A 20067-nucleotide genomic window follows, 5' to 3' on the forward strand; every position below is an offset into this window, starting at 1 on the left:
TTCTGTGGGCCCTTGCAACAAGTGTCTCGCCTCCTGCCAGGTAGCTTTGGCAGTGCTCTCGCACCCGTGCCTGCAGGAATGGGGTCTCACGCTGGCATCTACTTGTGTGCACAGCAAGCCACGCCACTGCTGCGCCCTGGGCAGGGCATCGAGGAGCACACTTTCCTCACCAGTCTGTCTGTCCCAGCAGGAGACCAGCAGCAACACCAGAAAGCGGTAAGCCAAAGAGCGACATAATTAGGGGAAATTAAAGAGCAGTTATTGTCAGAAGAAGCAATGCCATGGTAATGACATTGGCAGGGGGGTGTATTTATTCTGCTGGGAGCTCGCTCAGTGAACAAGCCTGAGGTGGGTTTTTCTAACTGCCAGCACTGAAAATTCATCTCGGGATGGGGATCTCAAGCTGTGTTCATCCTGCCTCTTTTCATCCCCAGCTGTAAATACTCCACAATCAGGATCTAGCTGACAATTTTGAGGATATGCACGACAACAGGAAAGCTTTGCCTCTCAGTTTTTCTGCAGTGGAGCAAAACAGCCCCTAAAGCATAGAACAGAGGAAGGACGTGGTCCCAGTGAGCGAAGTATGTACAGGTAACAATTGGGTAACTGCAAACTTGAAGGTAGCTGAAATACATACAGCAGGGATTCACTTGCTTTAATATTACATTGAATTGTGCCATGGTTTTTGTCAGTCCTCAGGGAGGAGATTCAGTACGTTTGATATCTCAGGAGAAGTTCAAGGCTGAGACTGGAATTGGAGATACTTGATATGAATACTGATAGCAGCAAAAGCCCATGGATACAAATCCCTGGGCAGGAATCAGTGGTTTCCAGCCCTCTCCAATGAGAAGCCTCCTCAAAGGAGTTTCCCATTTGCAGCTTGAATGCCCGAAGTCCCTTAGCACAGACTGAAAGCCAAGCGTGTAGCTGATGTGATCCTTAGCTGTCCCCCACATCATGCCCAATGGCCAGTTGGAGTCCCTGGGGTTGCTCCAGCTGCAGTGCCTGCAGCACCAGGCAACACGGACAGGCCAACAGGATATTGCGGTATTTTGCATTTCACTCAACAGAAGGAGGAATGTGCTTCTCTTGCTACACAGTGGGCAAATGTCACTGGTGTTTCATGCCAGCTCTCCTGTAGCCCATGGGGGTTATGTCTGCCCCAGGGCCACACCTAAGGGTCTGTCACTTCCTTTCCTCACATCTTAGCCTGCTGAGCTTGATGGACAAAGCACTAAGTAGCAGCTTGGCTCCTGCTTGCCCTGCTCCCTCTGTGGCTTCAGCGCCCACAGCAATGGCAGAAGAGTAGCGTCTGAACTGAGAATCTCACGAAGTGCACCCAAATCACCTCCAAAACCAGAGAGACCTGAACTTAGACCCCAGGCGTGGAAAGACAAGTTCCACCCAGAAAACAGCAGCTGACCTCGCTGCTGCTCAGCCATCCTGTAACATCCCAGCCCAGGGGAAATGGGTCGGTGGTTGCACTGCCACTGGCCCTGCAGCAAGTTTGTCACTGCCAGGGAGCTGGGCTCAAACCAACCACCGTGAGCTACACAGCTTTCTAAGATAAATTTAGGACAGGACAGCAGAAAGATCTGCCATCACTCTGCTCCTGGGATGTATGGTCAAGACATTTCAAAAGCGTAGCTGCTCCATATGATCTTCCAGTGACTGTGCTGCGTGAAGGACAAATCTGTCGCTGACCGGCCACATAAAGAAAGAGCAACGTTTTCCAGCAATATTTTCCAGCACCTATGAAATGTACCTGGGCCACTTGGCACTTTATGCCAACAAACAATAGCAGAGAAAGAGATGAAAGTATGTTTGCCCACTCCTGCTTGAGTGAATCACTTGAAAAAGTACCATGCCGTTCTCTAATGGAAGAGTGTTCTTGTGATTTACCTCAGAGTGGTAGTGGTGGAGATGTGGGAGATAAACAAGTGGAGGAAGGCAAAAAAAAAAAAGAACAAGCTGTACTCCATGCTTAAGGAGTGATAAGGTATAATAAGTCATCAAGGTCTCCTGAATTAAAATCCTCTTTTTGTAATTCACTACAAGCCTCTTCAAAGAGAAAAGCAGCAACAACAAACAAGGTGGAAGAGCAAATCAGACTGCGATCGCACAATTATCTCACAGCTGAAATGGTCTCACAGGGAAATCTTTAATAAAAGCACCACCCAGGCTCAAGAATGATCAAATCCAGATCCTCAAAGTTCAGGACCAACCTTTGGTTCCAGTATTTAGGCAGCCTGTCTGAGTGCAGGGATGCGAGCCATCCTTTCATCCACCCAAAGCCCACATGGGACTGTGTTTATTGTGTAGCTGGAAACCCCCCACAATCCACACCCCTCACTGGGAGCTGCTGGTACCCAGTGCCATTGCCTCCATCACTTCAGGAAAAGATTTTTTGTGCCTCTGAGTCACATCCCTCCCGCCAGGGATGACAATGACCTCCTGTTTGTTCCCATTCCTATCAGGCTGTGGTATCAAAGATACTCCTAAACGGCAGCCAAAACCAATGGCCCCCTCAATCGCACAGGCTCCTTCAGAGCCACAGGAGGCCTCCCACATCCTGCTTCTCCTGTTCTCCCTGCCCAGTGCTTGCTGGGGCCCATATTGCTCTCCAGGACCTACTGGCAGTTCCTAGGGCCGTGGGGAAGATCAGTCTTCAGGTGATGAACCCAGATGCTCCCCTGCAGGTAGCAGTGAAGGTTTGGGCACCATGTGCTCCCCTCCTGGTACCAGTTTCTGGAGTGGAGAACTTGAGTGCAAGCAGACATGTCTTTCTGCATCATTTGAAGATGAAATGGCTGGATCACTCTGATGGCTAGCTGGACCTTCTGAAAAGCCCTGCAAATTTGCTGAGATTGACTGAACAAGGGCACTGTGGAGCTAATTGTTGGAACAGCATGTGGGAGCCCGGTGGTTCCAGTAGCTGCTCTGTTTGATACAGTCAATGGAAGTGTTTGGCACAGAAGGAACCTGAAAGGCTGATTTCGACTGCTAAAACACTTGAAGGGAGCTTTGCAATGATGAGCTGATCAATTCTTCCAGGATTAGAAATACATTTTAATCTCTTTCCCAGAACTTTGCTTTGCAGCCTCTATTCCAGATAACACTGCAGCTACATCCCCCACCAAACTGGCACTGGCAGTTCAACGTGCTGGCTCAAAAAAGGCAAGACAAACCTGCCTCAGGCATTTTAACCTACCTCTGCTTTTGCAACTGACGCTACAGCATAAATCTCATGGAAGATTTATGGGATCATCTGGGTATAGGAGAGCCAAAGGAGCGTGAACACGCAGCCACCCCAGCCAGATGATGGCAGAGTCACTTGTATGTGAATGGCAGCGAGTCCTAGATAAATCACCAGCCGAGCCCTGCAAACCAACCATCTGGCCAATGTGGTTTCCTCTTGGCATACCCATACCCTCCTGCTAGCAAGCCATCTGAGAGGACATTAGGGGCAGTGGGGGATGAAGCCTTGTGGTCTGGGTCAGGCTGCAAGCACAAGCTATGGCAGCTGCCCCCTCTGCAAGGTCAGCCTGCCTGTGCTTGGGTCCTGCATGTCTCACCCCCTCTCCCAAGAAAAACACCTTTCCTCATCGATCTCAGCAGCACATCTGGAGGTCTTCCAGCAAAACATGTTGGGCAGGATGTACACAAGCAATTACTGAGATTCCCCCTGCATCTCCACCTCACTGGGTATCATTGAGTTACAGCTGCTGCTGCTCCTATGGAGGACCCACGCTGAGTTGTCTTCACTTATGTCCCTCCAAAGGTCACTACACTCTTCTTCATCGCAAAGTTTGTTTCATGGTGTGTTTCAGTAGCAGCACCACGTCCCAACGGCAGCCACCTCTTGTCTACCAAATCCCATAGGTGACACCTCTGCCCTGGGCCCTCTCTGTTGCTTGCACACTCCAAAATACCACCCTGACCATGCTGTGTCAGGACCAAGCAGGGCCTGATCCTACCATTCTTCTAGTGCATGAAAGCCCTTCCCTTTTGCTGGGTGTGGATCAGCTCAGATCCCCTCATGGCTGCAGGATGCTCTGGGAGCAGGGGGATGCAGCTGCATGAATATGCAGATTGAAACTGGATAGTTATTATATTCTTAATTTTTTGGCAAGTCATGCAAATTCACCTCAAAAGGCTGCCACAATAATTTCAGTGACAGGCTTGTCCTCAATGACAGACTTTCATTTATGAAGGGAAATCAATCCCCCGTAGAACTAATATTTATATTAACTAGATCACTGCATCTGCTGGAAAATCCCCTCAATTTTGATTATGCGTTAATTAGCCTGCCAAGTCCTTGCCATTTCACTCTCTAAATCAGTCCGTGAAAAGGCATAAAACCCCACACCTGCCCAGAACCAAGCCCTCCGCCTGCTCTCCGGAGCCTTTCTAATGGACGAGCCATTACATCCTCTCTCTTAATTAAGCTTCATGTCCTCAACAGCATGGCACAGTTGTGAGTCCTACTGCCTCCCCCCGGAGTGCATGGAGGGCACAGTGTCCCTGACAAACCAAATGCCAATTAGAGCCTGAGATTTATGCTAAGTGAGCTTCCTGCCACTGCGCCGCGTCCACCACCAGCCCAGCGGGCACCCTGCATACCCCTACATGAAAGGGTGCCCACAGACCCACCCGCACCCAGCATCTTGCATGCACAATTAACAGCATTAACCACGTCAGTGCTTCCAGCGCACACTGCAGCTTGCTCATGTGCACACATGCTTTCCTGAGCCGGGCTCTGTGACTCACAGGCTGCTAAGTCACTGCTGTGAAGTGATGGAGTGATGCACATGCTAAGATCTGTGAGACAGCGTCTTGCTTTGCAGAGAGCATTCCAGCCAGGTTTTATAGGCAGTGTGTGTCACTTGTGTTTGGGACCAAAGAGTGACTCTCTCTACAGCCCAGTCCAAGTGAGTGGGAGTTTTGCTGGCAATGAAGGGATAGACTGTGGCCATGCACCTTTGCTCATAACAGAGAGTATGGGCATGAGGATGGCCACAGCCCGACCATGTCCTGGCCCTAGCAAACTTCCCCTGATCTGGGTACTGGGGGATCTCAGCTCCACCATGCTGCAGGCAGCCAAGGCATGAATGGTTCAGGTTTGTTGTTCCTCCACTGTGCAAATCATGGTCAGGAGAGCCATGTACAGCTTTGCTGAGAGGCAGTCTGTGGTGCATACACTGCATGTGTGATGCATACACTGAATGTGTGGTGCATACACTGCATGTGTGGTGCATACACTGCATGTGTGGTGCAGACTGCTGGGTATGTGGTCTCCTTCCCACAGCATGCAGCTGCTCGCTCATTGCACAGAAGTGCTTGACTTTTACACCGCTTTGCATGCAAAGCTGCCTCCTACTTCAAAAGAGGCAGGTTTGACCCCCGAGGTCAGAATGTGTCCTCAAGGCATAAACCCTAAGAGTAAGTCTCATGAGAGTAAGTGCACACCCACTTGAGCCCACCCCTGCTCCATTAACACCATGAAAACCTTTCTGCTGGTTTGGACAGAGTAGGATCAAGGGCTTTAGGCAGCAGTTTTCATGGAACTGCAGGAAAAACATGAAACTTTCCCTTTTAAAGATCCCATGGGAAAAACACCAGAATGGTAAAGGGTCACCATCAGCATAAAAACAGCTCAACGTTTCTTTTCCTTAAAAAATAAAGTCTTACAAAACTTCAGAGCACTACAAACATTCTTCTGCTGGAAACGCTTTGAAACAAATAAACCTTTCCCTGCAGCGCCTGCAACCCAAACGAGCAGCATTCCTGACCCTCAAAGCTAGCAAGGCCATGGCCCACAGCAGAAGCTCTCGGTGGGCTTTGAAGCCCAGCCCAAGAGCTACGTGGTCTGGAGAGCTGCAAGGTTAAAACTGCTTCCTTTTCTGTGTGCATGTACAGCTGCCAACACCCAAACAACACCGGGTTCACAGTGCTGCCAGGGCCCTGAACCCTGACACCGCGTTCACCTGGTGGAGAAGCAGTGTGTGGTAGAGGTGCAACCTCTTCTAGGACCACAGGGTATTTACTCACTGACTGCAAGAAAAGGGGAGGGGAAAAAAAATGGGCAAAACACAGCAATTCCAGCTTTGCAGTGCTGGCCTATTAGCGTAGCATCACTGAGAAGCAATGCAGATGCACCTAACAGCTTAGGATACGAGCCAGGATTTTTATACCCTTCAGGATCAAGACCACAGTGAAGAGTTGTGCTCAACTTGCCAACCCAGGTTTATTTTCAGGTCTTAAGACCTCTATCTTGACACCAATGGCACATTGCCATTGCGTGCAGCAGGATGGGGGGATGAAGCCTCATTGAAACCTGAACTTGTTGCTCCTTGAAGCGTGCTAGGTGCAGCTAAGGGGAATCTTTCTACAGATGGGAAACATCTGAAAATACACAGAGGGAAAAATCCTAGCAATCCCTTGTGGAGGGCATGGAAAAGGGAGCAACAGTATTTTCTAGGCTTGCAAAGGGCAGGGTAACAGCTGGAACCATGCTGGGCTTCTGCTGAGTTGAGCACTTTTGGTCCACTTCCACCAACGGGGTCCCCAGACACGTAATGGGAGCCTGCAGGAGAGGACGTGGAACTAATCCATGGTGTGAAGAACCCAAGGAACACAGGGCTAAAAAAAGAAACGCAGAGCTGCCTGAAAGAGTATCTTGGAAATAAAAATAGTGGGATGAGAGCAGTGGGTGTCTTGTCAGTCTCCAGAAGTTCTCCATGCCAAAGATGAGGAGGAATTGCATCCAGCGCGTAACATGAAATTGGGAGATATCTGAGGAATTCAGGCCTGTCTCTCAGCAGACTTTTCTAATCAAGTGCCTCACAGAGGATATTTCACCATGGTCATTTCCTCCCCCTTTCTCTCATGCAGACTGAGCCAGGCTCCTCCTCTCATTATTATTATTTTGTTCCCCTTTTAATTTTAATTTTTGCTTTGTCATTTTCAGAAGAAATAGAAACACCTCCCGCATGGCTCTTAAAGGCACAGCATATTTCCTTGCTACCATGGAGCAGCCATGGCCTCTAGCCCAGGCCAGCAGCTTTAAATCAGAGTAAATTGGGCTCCAGCAGCTTTGAGTTCCCGTTAGCTTTTGCCCTGCCCCTAAACCAAGCACAGCTGCTCTCCTTCACCCAACTGCTCACCCCAGGGTGGGGAATTCACAAGACAAGACCACCCCGAACAAGGCCTTTTCATTCTTTACTCCCTGGAGTCTGAGGATGGATTTTCTAAGTAGAAACAAAGTGCTGGAGGGAGTGCGAGGGAAAGTCAGGGGAAGAATGGGGGAGTGTGAACTGAACAATGCTTCGATTCTGTCCCCGCCGAAGGGCTGGCATTGCCTCTTTTTCATGTTTTTCAAGTTGCCTTTAAAAGCTGTGTGGGGAGGAAAAAAGCAAATAGTTGTTTCCTTTTGTGTCACATCTTAATTTCTAAGAGCAGACCAAAGCGAGGCATGGCAGTGATGCCTTTGCATGTCAGCCCTTCTGCAGCCCTGCTCTGTGTGGGCAAGGCTGCAGCACAGCAGTGCCGACAGCCATCCTTCAGTCTGTGACTGGTGTCTGCTGCTGACTTCTCCCACCACCATGGGCAAGTCACTTCAGCCCCCTGGAGCCGCTACCTCCTCCTCTTCCTCTGCCTGTACAGAGCCAGTGATCTGCCAGGCAGGGCCCCAGTGCCCCCGCCTTCCTAGTGCTTCAGTGCCCAGCTCAGCACAGCACTGTAAGAGAGACCTGGCACAAAACCAGATCATTGCACTCAATAAGAAACTGTTCCCTGGGTGCAGTGATGAAGTTTTGCAATTCATAACTAACTAGGAAAGAGAAGAAAGGTTATAAGAAGGGTAAAAACCAGAACTGCATGCTGAACTGTCTGAGGCATTACCAGCCTCTCCCGGGCTGTGCATACACATGCGCACGTACACAGTCTTCCAAGAAACTATGGCCAGCTAATTGTAGGGAGACTCGGGGGAGAGGAAATGAAATGAAAAATTGAGTCTGAGTTATAAAAATAAGTAATTTTTATCCTACTTGCAGGAGGCTTATATTAATTAAACATTATTACAGCGAATGAGATGGGGAGGGTTATTAAGTCTGGGCCTGGCTGTAAGTGTTCTCTCCTGTTGCCTAAGGCTCCTCTGAGCTCCAGATATTAATCTTCTAAAGCACTCAAATGCTGAAGAGATAAACACTTGAAATATGAAAATATTTTTCTCCATAGCAGACGCTGTGTCCCTGCGTCACGCCGAAGAATTTGTCAGATGTCCATACAGGCTGCACTTACAGCATTACCGTGTCTCTTAGAAAAATGCCAAGCACCTCAGGAGCCGAAGAGAGAAATGATGTGTGCATTTGTGTGGGGGTGATTTGTGTGTGGAGATGTAGCAGATTCTCCTCTTCCCATATGTTTCTGGAATACATATTTTCCTCTTTAGCACTGCCTACCAGGTGTTGGCTGCACAGCTTTCCAACTGGCTGGCAGCACTGCCAATCTGGCCAGCGCCTCTGCCAGGTGGCTAACAGGTTCGCCTGCATGTTTTCATCTCAAGACTCAACCTTTACTGGGGAGGGCACAGAGGAGCCCACAGCATGCATGCCACCGTGGGCACATGGCATGCAGACACTGGAGTCACCAGGCACCGGGGCAGAGCTGAAGAGAGGTAAGAGAAGCCAGCTCTCCTTGGGGGAGTCTTAAGCAATGACTGATAGTGAAGTGATGCTGTGGTGACACAGCCTACTGTTGTAAGGAAACTGGCAAATGTTCTTCATGCCACCAGTGCCACGAAGTCAGTGAGGGTAAAGAAAGGGCACTAGTCCCAAGGCTAGTTCCAAGACGTGAAGCTGAAGAACTTAATCTGTCAACCACACTGCCAGAGGCAGGCTCCCTTCCAACCCATGCCAGAGCCTCAGTGAGGGCCGCCATAAATTAGGCAAATCTTCTGCTTCCAAAGTAAAAAAGAAAAAAAGAGCAAAAGTCAAACAGCAAGAAGCTGGCATATTACAGCATTTTTAGGGCTTAGCTCATCCTTCACTTGGAGGAGGCTGAAATCCAGCCTGTGCAAGCCCAGAGTGCAGAATAGCTGAAGACTATAAGCAATCCGAGCAACATATGGGAGGAAGAAATGCAACTCTAACGAAAAAGGAAATGCATTCTGGGGAAAAACCTAGGGTACTATGTGGAACAAAGCCAAGGCTAGCCTTCACAGTCACAGGGGATTCAAAGCCCAGTGTCTGACTCAAGACTATCTCAAGAGGATAGTATAATTTAGTGCCAGTGGTCACACTCCCATAAATAAGTCATGAACCATACGGCAAAGAATCTGAAAGCTTCCACAAAAGAAAATGTTAAGCTCTGCACAGCATTCACAGCTCTTGATAGCTGTGCAATAATCAGTCATACTGTTCAGATGGAAAAAGCCCCATTAGCTCCTTCTTCCCTGCTTTGATATTCATCATCTTACCAGGCACAGTCTCAGGGCTTGGTTCAGAGTTGCCAGTCCAGGTGCTTGTAGGCTGTAAAGACCACGTATAACCCATTGCCAAGTCGTGTGACCAACCACAGAGGTCTTCAGGGAGATCAAAGTTGCAGTTGAAGTTTGCAGGGAGGTGGAAATCTTATAAAAAGAAATAGAAGCAAAATAAAGTTGGATTAAAAAATGACCTACCCATGAAGGGCTGCTATTAAAAAAACAACCCAAACCTAAAATAGCTTGCAAGCCATAAATACTGGAGAAAGCATGAAATCTCATTCACACTGATGCTTTTAACCTATCTCACATTTCGTCAGCTCCAGGGATCAGCCTTAAATTCTGCATCATCAAAATGCTTGCCCCACGTCCTGCGGCTAATCCACCAAACTAAGCAAATATAAAAGCAAGGACCAAATGCTTCCAGACTCTAATCAGCACCTTCTCTTCATCCCCTAGAGCAGTCAAATATTAAATGCCTTCTTAAATGTCAGGGAAGAGTGCTTCCTGAGTGCCCTGTGCTCATCAGTTCCTGCTTTGGCTCCAAATCTCAAGTGCTCCAAAACCCCAGCTCCTGAGTGACAGATCTAGCCACTTGCACCAGACAGGAGCTGTCTGTCAACGTGGTGAGCTGTCATTCACCACTTCCTACCTTCTTGTGGAAATGCCACCAGGGGAAATGTGAGGCCACCATGAGCTCAAGGTTTTGGATTCTGAGTGAAAGAAGCCAGCCTCTATTTCTAGCTCCACTATGGACTCAGTACATGGTCTTTGGGCAAGTCATTTAACTTTTCATCCGTGAAACAGGAGCAGAGATAATTCCCCTGTGTCAACAGCCTTAAAAGCTCTGGAGAGCTTTCCCGCAGAGACAGGTCTGTAGGCAGGAGGGCACATGCCAAGGGCTGCATGTAGCAGCAAGGCAGCTGCTAGCTCCTTTGGTTGGGGAAGCAGCCATAAGGCACAGAAATGGTCTGAGAGCATTCCAAGCACTCAGTAGACATGCATGTCACAGCCCAATTACAGGCTGGGTTTTTCCTGAGCAAAGAGGAAGTTTTAAATCATAGTGCCCACATAGTCAGTGATAGCCAGAAGGAGGTGAGTGACTCAAGCGATAGGCATCAGGAGAACTCTGCTGTGAGGAGCCGAGGGCTTTCTTTACATGCTCCCACTCTGAAATAAAACAATGGAGATCATGGATCCTTTTATTCCAATCTAATCTCATACCCTGGAGAGAAGCATTGTTTCTGTTTGGCTGTCATAAATCTGATTGTCCAGAGAAATACACTCATTGTTTATGGAGTATGAGAATGAAAATTGTTGCTAAATCTGAGGGAAGCTGATGGGGAGGCTGGTTCCACGCTCCGCAGCATATTCTACCTGCTCTCTTGCCCTGGACTGCACCCAGGAATCGTGTTGTTGCAGTGACTATTACTGGCCTAAATATCCTCTTGGCAGTTTCCCAGGTGCCACAATGGTAGCAGGGTTGCACAGGCTTAACACTGAGGCAAAGCAATAGGAATCAGACCCTTTAAGCTACTTCTGCAACTTGCATTTCCAGAACTCAACTACAGCAGGGTCCTGATGGGAGGTGTGAAAAAGCCAATTATCGTCCTTTTAAAAATGTATTTATTTAAAAACCCGTTATTTTTTTTTTCTCTGGGACTGGAAGCTGAAATGGCAGAAGCCCTAGGATCTGCCTCAGGGGATAGCCTTTCCTCATGAGATGTCTTGTTGAAGTCCTGGTGTATATGCCCCAGGCCCAGTGCTGAGGTCCAGGCTCTGCGGTCCTGCTCAGAGGCATGTACCTCCTACACAATGCACTGTACAACTAACCCTGCTTGGCTCTGCTAAGCCCTCTCCCCTTAATCTGCACATTTCACAAGCTTTAGATGCTCACATCTCCCTTGCAAGGAGAAGAAGAACAGAATGTCTGCTTCTACACAGAGGAATCTGAGGCAGAGAATATCAGTTCCTCCCAGCACTGGCTCTTAGCATGTAGTCTAAGCATTCAACCTCTTCTGCAGTCAGAAGAGGCAGGCAAGTGCCAGAGATACCAAACTGCTCCCTGTATATCTGACAGCCATCTAAGGCTGGAAGGACAACCTCCTGCCTGAAATTAGTGTTTCCCTCTCTCCACTGCCTGCACAAGGAGCCCAGATTGTCCTCCTGAATTTTAGGCAGCTGTTATTAGGGAAGATGATCCTTAACATATAGATGTTTAGGACATCAGCCTTCTCTACATGTTGTGATTTACTCTCACAGTTGTGACCACTGCAAAAGGAGCCCTACATACCAGGCAGTCTGAATCTCTCCCCTGAATCACATTCTGAATTTATGACACCCAGCCAAGGGGATCTGGAATGGAGGTGGTTCTAAACAGGGCACTAAGTGAGTTTCTTCAGGTCACGTAAGGAGGCTGGGAGAGCAGCTCTTCAAGTCAAGTCTTGTACCCTACGGACTGAATTAGCTGCTATCTCTTGCTCTTGCATCCTTCCTTGATATAACTTATCAGATTCTGGCAGGTTTTGTTTGTGATTTTTTTTAATCTTGGCCTATCACTAATAATATTACTCTAAGCTTTCCAGAAATCAGCCCCATGTATGGGAGCTAATGGGAAGATAAAGAGTATTTGCTTAGCTCTTAACTGCTCATCTACTGAGATAAAGATGTGCTGCTCTGATACATACCCTCCTCTTCTCCACAGCTATCACCACACTCGGTTGCTTCTTCATAAGTTGGATAGGGGGTAGTGGTCTCTTCACTCTTCAAAGTGGGCACCAGCGTCTCTGCTGTGGGCTTTACATCTGAGAAAGAATGGAGTAGAGATGTTATTTCAATACGCAATATAAAAAGCCTAGGTAGGAGGAAACAAAGCAAAAAAATCTTTTTCTTGTGTTCTTATAATGGCAGGAAGAGACAGAACAAGAATACCATGAAATTTCCACGTGCTAGAAATGTCAGCATAGCTTGAACTTCAAGTGAACCGGCTGTTTCCATATGGGAGTTCCTTTGATTTAGCGTTCCCTTTGGACGAGGCTCTCCTCTAGACATACACGCTACTTTTCCCTCTTAATTTTTTAATGTATACGGGTGCTGGCAATCCACTTGGCTGCTATTGCTGGGTAAGAGAGATCACAGGCAAGACGCCTTTTCCTTTCAGAAAGGCACATGACGCGTTAAAAAAAGCACACACAACATTCCCACCAATTGTGCCAATTTATAAAACAAGTCACTCAAACCCACAAATGACGTAACCGCAAGCGGACCCCAAGGATCCCCTATTGCGCTCTGGCTCGCTGCAGAAAGCATCTGGTTTCACACTCCGGGCTCCTGACTACACTTTCAAAGGGTCTCTGTCCAATTTCCCTCTCTCCAACACGGCCTGTGTGAAACAACCTCCAAGCAGGTGTCAGGGGAAATTTAAGCAAGAAAGGGAAGGATATTAAGATCAACAGTAAATGACATTAAGTTCCAGCAGGCTCTCCTTTTATGGGCGCATTAACTGGAGTTCAGCAGGCTTGATTCTTTCCGTTTTTAAAAAGACGCTGCTTTGCTCAGTTGTGTGTGATTGTGTTTCTTTGTTGGCGCCCTTCAGGATATCATTTAATAAAGCCAGAAGCAGGAGAAAATAGCTAAATACATTGAATATTTTCCATAGGCTTCTTTCTGCCCTTTCATTTTCCTGTTATTAAACGTGTTGCACATAAACTCTCAGGGTTGTTTTTTTTTCTTTCCAGTGGCTGTCTTTTGTTCAGGATAAAATACCAAACAACATCAAAGTCTTTTAATTTGTAAGTTCGAGTTTGTTGCAAACCCATAAACCTCCAAATTCAACAAAGAAGCAAATCGTAAGCAGCCAGGCACAGAAAAATGCCATAAAAAAGAAAAGAAAAAAGAAAGAGCAGCAGGTGAAGGTAACATATCAAAAGCTGCAAGTTATTTAGAGCTTGTGGTACAATTTTTTTTAGGCTGTTGCTCTTGTATACTGAGATTTATAGCTGAAATGTGAAAATGTGAAAGGACCTTGAAAGCCAAGTCCCATACGGACACAGATGATGAGCAGATGTAAATCAACAGTGTTGCATTGCCCTAGACAAGCTGCAGAAATATATCTTGAAGAATCAGTTACCATGGCAGAGCTGCAACACGATGGTTACAAGAGATAATGACCGTAGCAGGCAGGACAACATCATGTGTGAAATGGAAAGTGAAAAAGAGAGGTCTTGCTTGCTTGCTTTCTCTCTCCGTGGCCCTGCAAGTGTCTGTGCAACTGGTGGTAATCGCTGATCAAAATGCAAAGTCACTGAGCAATTGAAACCAGATGTTTGGAACTTCAAAAGAGAGAAAACCAGCTGCAAGTGAACATTCATCAATCTCCACTCTTCAGAGGGAAAATTTTGGCAGGTCTTTGAAAGAACCCGATTACTGACTGCCTGCTTCCCGATTTTTGAGTTACTAGCCAACTAGTGTGTACGCACAGTTGCTGTTAAGTTACCTGTTTGACGCAGTAATTAAGATGCATCGTTGCTGATAAATAGAAGCAGCTGGGTAGGGTAAACACAGGCTTAGGCCCTCACTTGAAAATGTTTTAAATCAGTTTATTTTAATCCATCTCTTAATCTTGCTCCCAAGCAAGTGCGATTGGGTTTTCAGAGCCAGTTCTGTGATGTGCCTGGGTCCTCCCAGCAAAGGAGGGCTATATCTTGGCATTGTCAAGGACTGTTGCACGTAGCCAGCCTGGATTTAGCATGCAGATAATGCCATGGGCTATCTCTGCTCCCCAGGTTGCATCATGGATACAAATGCTTTTTATAACATGGTGAAGCCACAAGATTACAAGCCCAGCTCTGATTACAAAGCTGAATGCCTCTAGATCAATAAAGCTACGAATATTTATGACTTGGCAGTTGAGTTTTAAACATTACAATGTGCAAATGATTAGCCAGACTGGGAAATGACCATAAAGCACCCTGCCTGGAAAAAACATGGGCTGTTGCTGCTGATATTGAAACTGAGTGGGAACATTGCTGTAAAAGAAAATTTGGACCAAAAATAGCACAAGTTGAGGATGCCAAGCCCCTCTTCTTCTCTAATTCAGAGGAATGCAATGGAGGGGCTGAGACGTACATGGTTGGAGGTACTGTGCAGCTGCCTCCCTTTGTGGCAGTGATGCGGCACTGTGATGCACCAGCCAGCAATGTCCTGCAGAGATCTGGCACTGGGAGACTCCCAGGAGCTGCAGGAAGCAGCAATGTGGGAGCTGCCCGAACACTTCTGCATGGAGACCACTTCGGCACGGAGCCTTGGCTCCCACTGCTTGCATGAAAGCCATAGTGCCTGCTTCTCCTACAACACTCCAAAAATGTTGTAAGATTTAAACTAAGATCTAATCTTGATTTAAAGTTTAGATCATCTACAGTGGATTCCCAGTCCAGGGGGAGATTTGCCATTGACTTCAAAGGTGACAAATGATTATTAGTAATTGTGTGTAGGTGTGTTGTGTGATTTGCTGTTGTTTGTAATGCATCTCATAGCACACCAGAGGAGCAAAGGGTAGCAAAGACTCTACAAAAGGGTAGAAAAAATCCTCTGTGTCCTTTAAGCTTCCCAGAATGGGAATTCTTACAAGAAAATTCCTTCTACAGATGTGTTTATAAAATGGAAATCTTACCTCCTTATCACTGACATCTGGATACCAGATTCAGATTTAAGTAGATTATTAAAAAATAAAATACATTAAAAAAAAATCAACTAGCCCCTGGCACTGAAAAGCTAGCATCAGACCCAGTGAGCTGTAGGGTGCATTTTTAGCTTTTGGGGATGAAACTATGGAGCAATCAATCACTGTTGAGCCTCAGAGGGTCAGAGGCACAACCTCTACTGATGCCAGTGAGTGTGCTAGACAGTTTTCCCCTCTGTATTAAAAACAATGGTGGCTGCAAGGCACACCACTTGTGAAAAACAGGTGGGCAAAAGTGAACCAACTTCCCTCGTCCTAGGGATCTTGTACAGACATCACAGAATTAAAACCCCAACTTTGTCTGCAAAAGGATTTCCACATGGGGTTCAATGAGAGGGACAGTTGTTTTTACAGCAAAGACTTATTGCGGCAGCTCAAGATACCTGTACTGGTCACTGCATGCCTCTTGTGCACCTCTGCTTCTCTTCCTACTTTTTGTCTTGTCCATCTGGATTAAAAAGCCGAAATGTTATCTGACAAAGAGACTGAGAAAGCCTGCACATTCAGATAAAAGATGTGAAAGGAGGGAGAAGGGAATTGCAGACAAACGCTGCCTGGGGCTCTGTGTGAAAATTTGGACTGGGGTGCAATTAATGCTGCTACATCCTGCATCAAGACCAGTTCTTTTTAAGGCAGAAGTAAAAAGATGGGGTCAGGCCACACTGCAGGTCCTGCCCTCATGGCTGCAATTTCCTTGCCATGGCATGGCCCTGAGGTGGGATAGTAGGGAGAGAAATAACCTTACACTTGCACCTTGCTGGTTTAGTGCTTGCTGCATCCCCAGTGGGCAGACACACAGGAGCTCTTACCTGTCCAGTCGCAGCCCAGCACCTCCAGGCGCATTCCTATTCCTGCTGGGGACCACCTCTCTGGGTACACTCGGATGTACTGTGCAGGAACAGGGTCAAACCTCCGGACTTCAGGGATATCGTAGTGGATGTTGCCTTCAAAAAGCTAGAGAGAGAGAGAGAAAAGGCAGATGATCTGTGCATTCCACATGCTCTCCACCAGGCTTGGTAATTTGGGTCTGGCAGGACATAGCCAGCCTGAAATATTTTAGCTGTCCGACTCCAGGCCATTGAGTCCGGCTAAGCAGATATTGGGCTGCTCCTCCTCAGTTCCAAGAAGACCAGACAGGCTGTTCCTAAGAAGCCTGAACAATTTCACTTGGCCTCTGCCTGATTTCCAGGGGTCAGATTCTGATCCAAGCCATGCAGGGGAAGCCTGGGGAATATCCGCTGGCTTCACATACAAATAAGATCACAGTTGTCCTTTGGCAAATACAGAAGCTACTGCATGTTCGAGGATAGTGTGAATGCTCAGTTTTCCTCACAGTCCAAGTACTGCTGCTTTTTAGCTTCCATGCATGAACTCAAGTCTGTGCAGAAGGCTATAGATAGCATCAGGCCTTCAAAGACTCATTTGTAGTATCAGGAAAAATTAAAACTTACCCAAATTTTCAGAAGCAGATGAGTTTGCATAGAAACAGAACAGGCAGTAGCAGAGAATAAAATTCATTTATTCCTCAAGCCCCCTGTCAGTCCCAGACTGCTTAGCAGAAAGATTATGGGGAACTCCAATGATACAGGGAATATAAGGGTCATGCCAGTATGGCAAAAGGGACTTTATACAGCAAATTTCCCAAAGAGAAGTTGTGATTCACCTTCCTCTTCCAGGGATGCAAAGCTACAACAGCAACACCGCCTTTCCCCTTAGAATGTGTAATTAGTTTGTGCCAAACCGAATCGAAGACAAAAACTTTTGGACTCTGACCTGCAGGAGCTGGGAGGACCAGAAGGTGATGCCCACATCCCCAGGTCTGGTGCACAAGAAGATATGAAGGAAAATTGCCATCCCTGGTACAAGGTGGAACTACAGCCTCTAGTACAGCTGATGAGCAGGACCAGAGGACACAACCTTGGATTTCACGTGACAACCCAAATTCCCGGAGTCTCTTAGTGGGGAGACACAGCCAGTTTCCCAAGACCGCATTAAGCAGACTGCATATAGCCAGAAACACAGCTCATTTTACAGAGGCTCCAGGCAGCACCTACCTTGCCTTGCATTGTTTTGGGGTCCCGGATGAAGTCCCAGTCCTTCCCGTTCATGCTGTAAGCCACCTTAAACTTCTTCACAAAGGAGCGGGACTCTGTGGTGGTCACGCTGTCCCCTCCACGAGCCCCCTGGATAATGACGCCTCTGACGTTCTTTGGGACACCAAGGTCCACCTGCAGCCACTCCTCGCCGGGTTGGGCTTGGGGGACACGGGGAAACCAGCCTGAGCGGCTGCTCACCAGGCGGGCCATGCTGGGAGACCAGTCATAGCCTCTGGTGGAAGAGGCTGAGATCTGAGAGTCAGGGATGAGGCCAGAGAGCATTCCCAGCAAGTTGGAGCAGGGCGAATCTGCAGGAAAGGAAAGGGCACGAACAGTCAGGGCAGTTGCAAGGGAGTGCTTGTGGGTTTCCCTGCAGGTTTAAGCACTTTGCCTCCAGGGACTGGGTGCCTGTCCCCCAAGTGTATGCATTGGGATGGGTGACTCCCAGTGTCACCATTCCCACCCCAAGCAACCATGACAACTGTGGGGACAGCACCCCAGGACAGGCTGCTGGAGGGACAGAGAGGAGGGCTTGAGACCAAGGAGAGGAGGGGACCCTCACCGGTGATGCGGCAGCCATACAACTCCAGCCTCAGGGCGATGCCATTGTGCCAGCTCTGGGGACGGATGCGCACAAAGCGTGTGAGCACCGGGCTGTGGATCTTGTTGAGAACCACCTCCGTGGCATCCTCGTTGGCCTGAAATGTCTGCAAGGGAGAGGGGGCACAAATATGGTTACATGTTCTCCACATAGAAAGAAATAGCCAGATCAGCAGCCAAAATAATCTCAGCAGGGTAAAGCAAAGAGAGGCTTTATGGGCAGCGCCAGCCTCCAGCAAGGGCAAGCACCCAGGGGCAGGCAGGGAATGCTGAGATGCTGGCAGGACAACATGCTGAATGGACTCCTCCATCAGGCAGAACCAGGAGCTTGCTGCCCTGCTGCTTCTCATAGTAAATTGGACTATAAGGCCACAGATGCTGTGAGATCACCCCCAAACTGAAAGCTGCTCCAACGCAGAAGGCCAGATGTCCCTGAATGCTGTGTGAGATCTTGCCTCGTGTCCATGGGTAAATGGGCTGACATCCTTGCACAGAGCACCACCGGGACACACTGTGTGCAAGCAGCAGCAAGAGCAGGGAGGATGCCTCCTCTGTCTGGGGCAACAAGCTCCTGTCCCAGCCAGCCCCTCACCCCTGCCTCTCCTACACACATGCAGCCTGCCACACAGAGACAGCGTTTCAGAAGAGTTTATGATCCGACATGATATGAAAAGGGTGCTGCTTTACCAGATGTCTGTAATCAATAACTACCAGATGGATGTTAAATCCACCCCTCCTGCCCATTTTAATAGGCTGGACAAGGACTGGATACTTGTGTTTCTGTTTCAGGCTGCAGAGCCATAGTGGAGAAAGACAAAATACCCAACCTGAGGATAATTTTCAACCCTTTCTCTGCCCCAGCATAAAGCACTAAAGCTCACAGACCAAGGCTGCAGGCATTGCCTGCTTTCCTTCTAAGCACGCAGGCTCTCAGGACAGGGATAAGCATCCTCCAGACTCAGACAGGAGCTGCATCCTCACTGAGATGTTGGCTGGGCTCTTCTGCAGGTTCCTACCCTGCATACAACTGTGCTAAGCACAGGAGCTCCCAGTAAGATTATCTCAGAGTGAAGCAGGAGAGTGCAATCTCTGGCACTGATCTTCTGTTGGAGGCAAGAGTCAAACAATTCAACTGCAGATCCCTGTGATCCGGGACAGAAAAAGGAGTAAGATATCCTGACCTCTCACCTTGAATTGCATTTAAAAAGCACTTTATAAGCATCCCACCACTCTAGGCCTGCAGACAGCACATGTCACAGCTCCTCTCCCAGGACCCAGCACAAAAGGTGTTTGCAGAGAGGGTCAGCATCTGTTTGCAGCACCACAACCAGCTTTGGGCTGCCTCTGCGCATCACCGCCCAGCCTAGGATGGTGGCACTCCTGCCACGGCAGGGAGCAACACCCCACAGAGGGTCTTGGTTGCAAATCTGGCTGGTAATTGGGATTTGGGGTTGACGTGAACTTGAGCAGAAATGCTAATCTGAAGAATATATATCATGCTGCTACCATTTAGCAACACAGCATGGTTTATGTGTTTTTAATATCCTATTTTACCCTGTCTGACCCCACTTCCCATCCTTTTCCTTGCTCAGCAGACACCAAATACCCTTTTTTCCAGCAGGAGGGCTATAAGAAGAGTGGTTACTGTGAAACACTCTCCAGGCATGTGTGCATGTGTGTGTGTCTTGTAAACCTATGGGGACTCACACACACACAGGCTGCAGTGGATGTATTTCCACACCACAGCAAAGCCTCCAGCTTTATGTCAACACAGAAGCTGACACACAACACCTCACCTCTGAACCTAACACCGGAGGACAGGAAATGTTTATCTGAGCTAGTGCAACTATTTTAGCACAAGGAGCAGCACTTCAGGTCAGCCCAAAGGTCCTTCTGTCCCAGAGGTGGCTCCTGATGGTGGACCCAGCAGATGCCTGGGGTTAGCAAGCCCCAAGGGAGGATTCTCCTGGCAACCTCTCTTTGCTTCCCACCATCAGCAGTTCGAAGACTCCACAAGCCAAAGGTTGCATATGGACCAGCATCTTTAACAGTCACTGACGAGGTTTGCTGTTCTTTTTGATTTAACATATTTCCAGTTTTGTTCTTTTATAGCTCACTTTGCACATACAAGCATCAGGGGCCAGAAT

General features: G+C 48.0%; 1 protein-coding gene across 6 annotated transcripts in view; it reads right to left on the reverse strand.

The window, feature by feature from the left end:
- Positions 1 to 20067, reverse strand: part of NRP2 (neuropilin 2) — an 88219-nt gene that overhangs the window by 24854 nt on the left and 43298 nt on the right. For all 6 annotated transcript variants that reach the window (XM_062640625.1, XM_062640628.1, XM_062640626.1 and 3 more), the window contains exons 8-12: positions 17883 to 18027; positions 17279 to 17628; positions 16034 to 16178; positions 12172 to 12288; positions 9479 to 9631 (exon numbers count right to left, since the gene is read on the reverse strand). In XM_062640625.1, coding sequence (XP_062496609.1) covers positions 9479 to 9631; positions 12172 to 12288; positions 16034 to 16178; positions 17279 to 17628; positions 17883 to 18027 — 910 coding nt within the window. The remainder of the gene's footprint in view (positions 1 to 9478; positions 9632 to 12171; positions 12289 to 16033; positions 16179 to 17278; positions 17629 to 17882; positions 18028 to 20067) is intronic.

The sequence above is a fragment of the Pezoporus occidentalis genome, unplaced genomic scaffold (genome assembly GCF_034315485.1).
Source record: "Pezoporus occidentalis ecotype Australia unplaced genomic scaffold, CSIRO_AGI_Poc_V1 ctg66, whole genome shotgun sequence".
Classification (NCBI taxonomy): domain Eukaryota; kingdom Metazoa; phylum Chordata; class Aves; order Psittaciformes; family Psittacidae; genus Pezoporus; species Pezoporus occidentalis.